General features: G+C 37.9%; 1 protein-coding gene across 1 annotated transcript in view; it reads right to left on the reverse strand.

Moving 5' to 3' along the window:
• Positions 1 to 131: 131 nt before the first annotated feature.
• Positions 132 to 10,894, reverse strand: part of KCNMB2 (potassium calcium-activated channel subfamily M regulatory beta subunit 2) — a gene marked incomplete at both ends in the record, with an annotated part of 29,777 nt that continues 19,014 nt past the window's right edge. Inside the window, one exon of the mRNA XM_082839480.1 lies at positions 132 to 416. Coding sequence (XP_082695606.1) covers positions 132 to 416 — 285 coding nt within the window. The remainder of the gene's footprint in view (positions 417 to 10,894) is intronic.

Below are 10,894 nucleotides of genomic sequence, written 5' to 3' on the forward strand. Positions count from 1 at the left end.
ATTGCTCTACGTATAAGAATATATTAAGGAACTCATAATAGACTGCACATTACAAACTTAAGGTTCTTTGGTGAAGAATGAAAGAAAACAGTATTTGAGCTTTAAAGAAAATGATCTCATCCACTTTGCTTTTATCTATTGATCTGTTGAATCCTCTCACAGAGCAGGGAGAGGTACTGTGTGAGTTTCACCATGGCAACGATAGCCACGCCCCCAGCCATCATACACGTTGGCCAAAAGAGTGAATGGAACAGCACGTTGGAACTGTAGAGTTTGGTTAGGATGACACTCTTCTGGTTTCCTTCCGGGTCAGAATAGCAGGAGAAGTGTTGGTACTTCCTGAAGTTTTCCATGACAACATTCACCAGGGACATGGATTCTTCAAAATTTTTTCCACACTTAGGTATATAGGAGCACTGTGGAAAATGAGATAAACTGTCACCAGAAGATACTCTGTGTGTGTGTGTATGTGTGCGTGTCTGGTACTAGGAGGAGTACTGAGGCCAACTTAATGATCTGTGAAATAACCATGATGGTTTTTCTTTTCATATTCAAACTAGTGCCTCTAGAAACCCTAAGAACTCACACACTGATTAAAACAATGTTTTTAGGTGTCCGGCCAAGATGTACTTTGATAGCTCACTCATATAGCTTAAATATTGATTAAAATTGGGTGACTCCAAAAAACAATTGGATAACTCCAGTGGATTCCTTTTGCCACAGCTAAGCATGGTGAGTGTTCGTTATTCTCCACTGAACATACTTTTCCTTGGAACCAGAGTGTTGACCTTTCTGTCTTGTATCTGTCCACAGCTGTCAGTTATCTCAGGGAACTCTTACTCTTATCTTTTCAGCTTGGCTTCATTTTTTTCAGCCAAATCACCTTGGTCACCTTGCTGCTAGTCAAGAAGACAGCTGTACCCCTGGTGAGCTGCTAAAAAAGAATCTCAGAAATTGTAGAGATATTGAATAAAGAGCTGTGATAAATGGTTCATGCCCAGTTAATGTTGACAAGGTAACTTTTTCCATAAAGCAAGGAAACATAAAGCAGAATCAATTCAGTTTACTCTTAAACCAGCACTCATCTGAGAATTTACAATAACTTTTCTTTGATTTTTTCACCTGCTGTCTTTCTTGCTATATCTCTTGTATATGCCTCTCCTTTTTTTCCTACACGCTTACATCCTCTGATTTCTTTCTCTGTATCTCTCTTTTCCTTCCCTGCCCTGCCCTGCCTGCCAGCCCTCGCCTCTATTCCCTCTTCCTGTTCTCCTTTCTCCTTCTCTTCTCCCTCCCTGTTCTCTGGATACAGATGGAATTAAAGAACTTTGTAGTTTTTCTTTTTATTACTTATTGGATATGTTTCTGCATATATTTTCCTAATTTATAGATCAGTCTTTGAGGAGATGAAATCTCTGTGAACCTCTTCCTTGGTCTGTATGTGAACAGTGACAAAACTGATGTAACAATGCATTTAACTTTTTAAAAAGTGAGGAAAAAAGTGATTTAAGTAACTTCTTTGGGAGATGTGTGGGCCCTTGGTTAAGTCTTTGCCCTCTTTATGGTAAGGTGCCTCCCAATAGGAAAAAAATTCCTATCCTTTGTTATATACATTATCAAATGATTAATTGATTTACCTGAATTAAAATGGTTTGTGACAAGATCACTGCTAATCTCATGTTTTAATGTGAATTAGAAAACTATGCCCCCTCATCAAAACACTGTTATTCTCTGTTGAAAAATTGTGATAGTACACTGATTTTATGAAAAAAAACCCCACATATTTTACTGCTACTACCAGTTTATAAGTTGTGATTTAAATATTGACATCTATGAGTTTTACAATGTCACTGGAACCCCTAGGATTGTACAGTACACAACTCACGCAACTGTATGTAGAGATACGGATGAGGTGGGCTGTTGGTGAACTTTGAGCTATACTGATGGGAGCTTGGGGGTAGGACCTTGGATTCCAGAACCAATTTAGATTTGTATATTTCACAGGAAGAAAATATAAAAGAAATGGAATGAGTTTTGCTAATGGAGTGTGTTTGAATGACTCTTTCCCCTGACTTTTTAGTGGGTATACTGGCACTTGCTTTTTTTCACTGTGCTGTAATCACCGGATTATTTGTTTATAAACAGCAGGAAGATTCTTCAGTTAGTTAAGAATGGAGGATGAGCATGCTGATATTTATCATAAACAAGGCTTAATATTCTCATACAAGGGCTGGTTGACAACCTCATATTTAATCAGCTAAGAATAAATGTGAGTACACTCATAAATGTGGTTAGTGCAGAGAGCTGGTACTAGCACAACATTAAGGGTCTGAAAGTATCTCCAGGAAAGCAGAATTTCTCAGTGAGTTATAACTTAGTATGAAAATTGGTCTATGACTGCCATGATACATTTTCTACTGGTTGGATGCTGGATTGAAAGAGTTTAAAGCAGTAAGGGGATACCTTTATATTTTTCCTTCTTCAGCACTGTTAGATCATGTCTACAATTTTTTTTAATGCTTTGATTCAAAAAACAGTAAAAAAATTTAAAGACAAGTCATTTGTGGTTGAATTAAAAAAGAGCCAATTTAGTGTATGAATGCATCAGGGTTCTTTATATTTTGGTGCCAAGAGAGTTTATAGTAGTAGTTTTAGTGGCTAACAGTACTAAGTTATTGAAATGGTCTCAATAAAAATGGAATTCCATTAAAAATGGAGTTTTTCCTTTTCTTATGCTGTTGTGAATTGATTTGGCTTTTAAATTTTTTTTGGAGAAACATTTATCAGCCAGTGACAATAATTTTGTCACTATATAAGATTCTTCCAAATACAATGCGATATACATTACTTTTGAGACCATCTAGCAAGGTTGTAATACAGGAGCTGCTTTATTAAAGCTTCTAGTCATCAGGGTCTCAAATGCACACGTTTGGACTGGCCAGATGAGGTGTGTCCTATACATGATCGGGTGTGGGTCCTCAGGGCCAGGCACTTAGAAATGCAACTCCATGTTACTGGTAGAGAAAAAATTTCTCTGCCCTTGTGTTTTTAGCTTTTTCTAACCTTGCCACCCACCACCTTTCAACACACATAAACTGGCTCCCACTAGACTATTATTATCCTTGAAAATTCTATCATAATATGTCAATCATTCATTTACTTCTATTATTGATGGGTCCTTCTTTTGTGCTAATGAATATATAAGGTAGTATCACAAGCCCCTGACATGTCTTCAAGAGGTCTGGTTACTGTGTTACTGTGTTTCTATAGCAAGTTACTTGGCTCCTCAGAATCAACTTTTGTATATAGTAGGGTTAATAGAGCCTTCCTGGCAGGGTGTGTGAGGATTAAATTATGAATATGCATAAAGCATCAATAAATTTTCTTTAACATATTTTTTATTGGAATATCACATTTGTCCATACGATCTCAAGTCTTTAAACAAGTGCCACATACTAAAGTAAGAAAACTTTAAGGAGGGTAAAATTACTAGTTATGTGGTTTTCACAGGAACAGTCCTGTTTGATGGCTCTTGTCACGTGTTCCTTGTTTTTGTGTCCAAAGAGATTTGACATTATGCTGAATCCTACATTAGGATTCTAAGTTTTTGTTTCAAACTATAGCCATGTGTATGTTTCTGAGACTGGTGTGAATTTGGGGTAAAGATTTAGTGATCTTATGATTTTATCACATGTTTGGAGAGTGCATTTCAACAAATGAAAACTTTAGTAAGTGATCAACACTTAGTTGGAAAAATGTAATGTAGATTGAAAAGGTAAAAATCCTTGTGTTTTTAGATCATTCTTTTCTTGGTGGGAGGTATGGGCTAGGAAAGATTTAACTTTTAGACTGCATGATATATAACACAAAGGAACATATGAATAATAATTTTATATACACAACACACTTAAATGCCACTCAAAATTTGTTTATATATATTTATATTACCATGGCTATACGTCCTTCTTTCTTTTGTGCCTAACATATGGATATAGAAACCTAGCAAAACTCTGAGGCACCCATTCAGGGGAAGATTTAGACCCTCATCTCTCTTCTCTCTTTTTTTTAATTTTTATTTTTAATTAATTAATTTTTGGCTGTGCTGGGTCTTCATTGCTGCAAGTGGGCTTTCTCTAGTTGCAAAGAGCGGGGGCTACTCTTCATTGTGGTGTGCAGGCTTCTCACTGTGGTGGCTTCTCTTGCTGCAGAGCACAGGCTCCAGGCATGTGCTTCAGGGGCTGTGGCTCGTGGGCTCCAGAGCGCAGGCTCAGCAGTTGTGGCGCGTGGGCTTAGTTGCTCCGCGGCATGTGGGATCTTCCCAGACCAGGGCTCAAACCCATGTCCCCTGCATTGGCAGGCGGACTCCCAACCACTGCGCCACCAGGGAAGCCCTCACATCTCTCTTCTTAATCCTGAATTTTGTTAATAAACCTTTGTGCTTTTCCAACTCCCTTAAATTCTCTTTAGTATTGAAAATACAGAGATGGCCCCACAACGTGACCCTTCGTCTCCCCAGCTGAGGAAACCTGGATCCTGTCACCTTCTCCTGACTGTCTTTTCCCTTACCACAAGGATTTAGCAATTGCATCTTCTCTCCAGTTCTTTGGAAAGCAACTGAAAGTTTTCTTAGCCTCCCTTCCAGAATCTTTCACATCAATAGAGAAGTGAAAGTTTTGAGAAAGTACCTGTTGGGCTTTTGCTCAGCCATGCTTCACTAGGCATGTGTGAAGCAAAAAGTGACAGGCCTTCACCCTAAAAATAAAAGCTGTGGGAAGGAGTGGGGGCAGTAGGAAGGGTATATTTGGCTGGATAACCTCACTGGTCAGCCTCCTTTTCTTTATGATGGTAGGAAGGGAACTATTAATTCTCAGGATCACCTCAGGGGAAGGGTTTGTTCTTTATTTGTTCTTTTATTAAAAGGGTAGTGTCTTATTTCAGAGAGGGGTTAAGTTTGATGAAATCTAATCAATATGTTTTGAGTGTCTCTAAAGTACCAAGTTGCATGCTGGGTATAGGCATGAAAAACATAAACAATTTAAAACAGATCATTAGAGAGAAACAGGACAAGGGTGGTGGGAATGATGAAGTGGGACCAGCAATGAGGCTGAAAAGGCTCTTAGTAAAGGCTCTACACTTCACAGAGGTGGGCCACAAATTTGTGAGAACTCTGTGGTATCCAGGGCATCCTAGTCCACAATGCCTACAAGATAAAAACAAAAACACTGCTCATTGAAGCATAAATATCTTGGTTCTAAAGTCAGATGGGACTTCTTCAGTGTCCACAAACAATGAGTACTGTGTACATGTTTATTAAGCATGTATGACGTGCCAGGCTTTGTGTTCTGTGCTGGAGAAGGAGACATAATCCCTATATTCAAAGGATGTAGAGATCCCCAGCTGGCAGTCTTGGAGTACTCTAAACTTTTGAGTTCTTTGAACATTAGTGATAGACAGAGGAGGTGAGAGAGTAAACTGGGATGTTATTTTCATTCTTGTTTGAGACTTCCTGCTTCTTACCATCACTTTTAAAAAGGCGAATCCCACAACATTTAGACAATTTTAGTTTGCACTCCTAGTATCTGCTTGATTTTGGCAAGTGGGACTGTTTGAAATGTTTGGTAGAGGAGAGGAAAACAGTATTCACACTCTGCTATGTACCATAGTTTCCTGCAGTATCGAGACACAGATTCCTCCAGAGAGGTTTTCCTTTTCTATGTTTTCCAGAGCTTTCACATTTGTTGTGGCATTACTGCTTGATGTGGAGTAGAGGAGAAGCTTAAAAGACCTAGGAAATCCACTAATGAAATAGAAGCCATGTGGAGCTGCAGGATTAATTAATACCCACAATAGCTTAAGCCATGGAGCCCTCAGGTCCATGATGTATCCAGTTAGCCCTTGAGTAAGTCAGATATCTAATTTGACCTTGCCCTTCACCATGATCCTCTTTCTCAGCAATGGAAAGGAGTAGGTTCATTTTCCATGCTTTTCTTCTTGATGCTCAGTGCAAGCTGTTTTGGGACACATTCTTCCCTTCATTTCTGCACAAAGATGCCCTTAACTGTGCCATAATTCAGTTTTGGTGAGTAGTGACTAAACTTTGTCAATCACAGAAGCATTTCTGAATCTATGGTCCATAGGCAGTTTCAGGAAATTTCTAATTTAAATATCCCTAATTTTAAGGTGCTGATTATGGGGATGTCATATGTCAAATTTCTGGGCATGTTTTTTCCCATCTTTTCAGGGTGCACTTCTATCTAATATGCATTCTGTGTAAACTGGTGTTGAATATACAACCTTGACTGTTCCTGTGGATCACGGATAGTTCTAGTCCTTGTTCATGGCCTTTTACTTGATCCTAATCACCTCTTGGAGTATGATGAAATGGCATGGATTCTCACCTATTCACTAAAATATACCATCAGAAGGATAAATATTTCTTAGAATTTAGAGTTTTTTAAAGCTCTTATCTTTACCCTCTCAAGAGGATGAGCTAATGTTTTGCTTTTTAAGAGAGAGCATGTTTAGGTAAAGAGACTTAGATTTTAATTCAGACCTAATTAGAGAATGTGTGAGTTTGGGAAAATTATTTCATTTTCTGACCTCAGCTTCATTATTGTGAAGTGGAGATAACAGTGGTACCTAATATGTGAGATTGATGCTGTAATTAAACAAATGAGTTCATGTAAAATATTTAGTATTATACAGTGCCTGGCACATTTTAAGCTCTTGATAAAATTTGGCTATTACCACTTTAGGAGTAGGGTTTTAGTCAGGATTAAATGAGATGATTTTTATAAAGTTCTTGGCATAGTGCTGGGCACATAGTATATAGTAGATACTTAATAAATGTGGGCCCCTCTTTTTTTCCCATTTAGATTCTCAACTTCACTTTATTTTCTTCCCTTTTTTCCTTACCCTACCAAATGCTGTGCAGAGGAACTCAGTGTTTACAAGCTTTGATTAAAATTGTAGAATCTCCCAGCATTCAAGCTAAAAGCTAAATAAAATCTGGAGCAGTGGTTTTGCCACTGTCTGGAGACTTTTTTTTTTCGCGGTACGCGGGCCTCTCACCGCTGCGGCCCCTCCCGCTGCAGAGCACAGGCTCCAGACGCGCAGGCTCAGTGGGCACGGCTCACGGGCCCAGCCACTCCGCGGCATGCTGGATCCTCCCGGAGCGGGGCACGAACCCGCGTCCCCTGCATCGGCAGGCGGACTCACAACCACCGCGCCACCAGGGACGCCCTGGAGACATTTTTAGTTGTCACACTTGGAGGGAGGATGATGCTAGTCATCTAGTGGGTAAAGGCCAGGGATGCTGCTAAAGATCCTACAATGTACAGAACAAGTCTCCACACGACCCTCACAGACGACAGAGGAATATTCCACCCCAAATGTTAATAGCCTTGAGGCTGAGAAATTCTAGTCCAGATATGTATATTCTCTGGATGTGCAGAACTCAGAAGGCTTCAGAAAGGTGACAAAATGAGGGGTGATGCTGAGTCTGGAGTTATAAGTAATTGGTTAATTTATATAATTTACTCTCCATCCAAAATAGCTGTCTTCCTCATGACAGCGATATATAAAATACCACATGTATGGTAGTACACTACATACCAAAAATGGATATACTTTCTGGTTTTGCACAAAGATTCATTTTTAATACTCTTTTAAATCAGATGGGCATGTTTTGGGGATCCCTGGTGGGTAAACAAGGTTTTAAACTCTCAAAGGAGATCAGCATTGAGAAATTTAACAACCATAGTGAATTAATACGCAGCCACAGTTTATGATTCCTGTGACAGCCTTGTAGCCAGAAGAGGCGGGGGCTCTTGAGCCTGCTTGCAGCTCCTAGAGACCGTTAGTCAGCCAGTTGCTCCACAAGAGCATGCCAGCTTATCGGCTTAAGCAGCTTCAGTTGTAATATGGACAAGAGGTTGGTCACTGAATTTAAAAGCCAAAGAAAAAGACTATATGAGAGAGTGTGAAAATTTAAAAATAAAATCCTTTTGGATATCTTTCTAAAAAGAAGCAGACAGCTTGACTGATATACCTTTGCCTCCTGTTGTCCCAAATCAAACATTGTCAGTAGTGCCTTATGTATCTCAGTAAAACCATGCCCATTCGTTGGTAACTATGGGGAAGACTACTATTTTTGGTGAGCTTGGGGAATAGTAATAAGAAGGAGAGGTCAAGATAGAGAATATTTTAATTTTTCTCCCCAGGAATATTCTGTATATTTCTCATGCTACATTAAGATCATGGTTTAGTGACCTTTTGACATGGCGATAACTGTATTTTCCACGTATCTACTTCTGATTAAAGGCAGAGGACAGCTAACCAGCGAGTGAAGAACTACTGGGCCAGGAAGGTGATCCAGCTGTTTGGTGTTTTCTTTCCCCTGGAAGTGTCTGTTGATTCTAGAAGGGGGCTGAGATCCTAGAAGGTTGGATGGAATTTTTGACAGCCTTGAAGAGCTAAGGGCAGGAATTATCATTAACAACCTATCAAGTGGGGGCTCTGATGACACCCTATTCACTTTGGGCTGGGACTGTTAAGGGCTGCATCCTAGGAGTAATGGTCAACCTGAAGAAGATAGGTCCTCAAAGGGACTTAAGTTCAAACTTGAATATCTCAAATTATGTAGTCAGAATAAGGTGATCATGAATGGCACCTAGGGGCCTTGCAGAAGCAAATGGAAATAATTTTTGGAAAAGATGACATCGTGATATCAACCTAGGCTTAAAATTGTTTTTATAAATAATTTTGCATATATGGTGTTTGACAACTAATAAAAAATAACCAGACATTACAATGCAACATGAAAACAATTAAAAAAAAATAGAACAGGCACATAGGGGCTTCAGATATTGTAGTCATCAAAATAAACTTTAATAACTACAATTTTACTTTTATGTTGAAGAATTTAAAAGAGAATAATTAGAATACTGCAGAAAACTAGAAATTATAAATAAGATCCAAATGGATATTCTAGAAATGAAAAATACAATAAGAGAAATTAAGAGCTCAATGGATGGGTTTAAGAGATTAGTCAGAGCTGAGGAAAGAACTGTGAATCAGAAGGTAGGTCAATATCTATAATGAAGCACAGAGAGACAAAAGGAGGGAGAATATTAAATACAAAAGAGACGGGAAGACACACAGGGGATACAATGAGAATACCTAACATACAGTCCGTAGGAATTCAGAAAGGAGAAGAGGGAAAGAATGAGAGCAGAGATAATATTTGATGAGATAATGACTGAGAACCTTCTAAAATTGACAAAGAACATCAAGGAAGAGGGAGAGAGGCCCTGGGAACACTAAGCAGGCTAAATAGAAATAAATGTTTACTTTGGCACATAGTAGTTCAACTGTAGAAAACCAAAGAAAATAATCTTTAAAGTAGACCAAAATTACCTTCAAAGAAGTAGCAATTAGACTGAGAGCTGATTTCCAAATAGTAGTAATGCTCACCAGAAGACAATGGAATGCTTTTAATGTACAGAAATAAAATAACAGCCAACTTAGAATTATATACTCAGTGAATATATACTTTGAGAATGAAAATGAAAAGAAAATATTTTCAGATAAATGAATGCTTAGAGATTTCTTTAGAGCAGATATTGCACTAAATAATTAAAGAGTGTTCTTCAGGAAGTAGGAAAAAATGATCCCAGACCAAGGATGAAGGAAGGAATGAAGAATAAGAGAATGGAAAATGATGTGGACACATCTAAATAGATAGCTACTATATACAAAAACAATAATAATATCTTCATGGGCTTAAAGTATATATCGAATAAAAATGATGATAATATATAACTTGAGAAGAGAATAAATGGAGTTAAAATGTTTTAATATCCTTGATTAGTCAAGATTGCAAGTTGTAATCACTAGTTAAACACTAAAAGAATAGTGACAGAACACACAAGAAAATAGAGGGGAAAATGGGATCATAAAAATAATCCAGTGAAGAAAGGGTGGTCTTTTCATAAATGGACTTGGACAAATGATTGTCCATATGAATAAAAAAGAAACCTAGAAACTTGACTCTTGCATAAAAATCAATTCCAGGCAGATTGTACTCTAAATGTGAAAGGAGAAACAATAACATTTCTAGAAGATAGTTTGGGAGAATGACTTCATGATCTCAGGGTAGGTGAAGACTTTTTAAACAGACAGCAGGACAACCAAACGTTTGAAAAAAAGAAAGAAAAGAAAATGAAAGAAAGGAAGAAGAAGAGGAAGAAAGGAAAAAGAAAAAAGAGAAAAGAGAAAAATATTGACAAGGTTTGGTTGCACTGGAATTAGAGACTTCTTTCATTCAAATACATCATTAAGAGAGTGAAAAGGCCACCTTTCATTTCAGGAGAAGGTATTTGCAACACAGCAATGAAGGAAGGTTCATATCTAGATTTAAAGAATTCCTACAATGAATACTAAGAAGAAACCATCCAATAGAATCAATTCAATAGAAAACAAGGGACTTGAACAGACATTATAAAAAAAAAGGATATTCAAAATGCCAATAAATAAATGAAAATGTACTTAATAACATTAGTCACCAGAACTGCAAGGTTCTGATTTCCTGCAAGTGCAGGATATGTTTTATTTCTTTTCTTTCATGGTGGTTATGTGGGGGAATCTCTATAACAAGTGCTTGAGCTGTACTTTTTCATTTCTTGCATGTTTTACAGTTAAAAACAAGGTAAATAAACCAAACAATGACCTAGTATCATACAAACAGCAGACAGAATACTGGTCCTAAAATTTTAACTGAGATTTTCCATGGTAGGTTCGCTCCCAATTTATAGCTTACATACTGCATTCATAGGGTTTATAGCTTACATACTGCATTCATTCATACTGCATTCATACTGTAGTGATAAAGTGT

The sequence above is a fragment of the Leucopleurus acutus genome (genome assembly GCF_964270905.1).
Source record: "Leucopleurus acutus genome assembly, chromosome: 5".
NCBI lineage: Eukaryota > Metazoa > Chordata > Mammalia > Artiodactyla > Delphinidae > Leucopleurus > Leucopleurus acutus.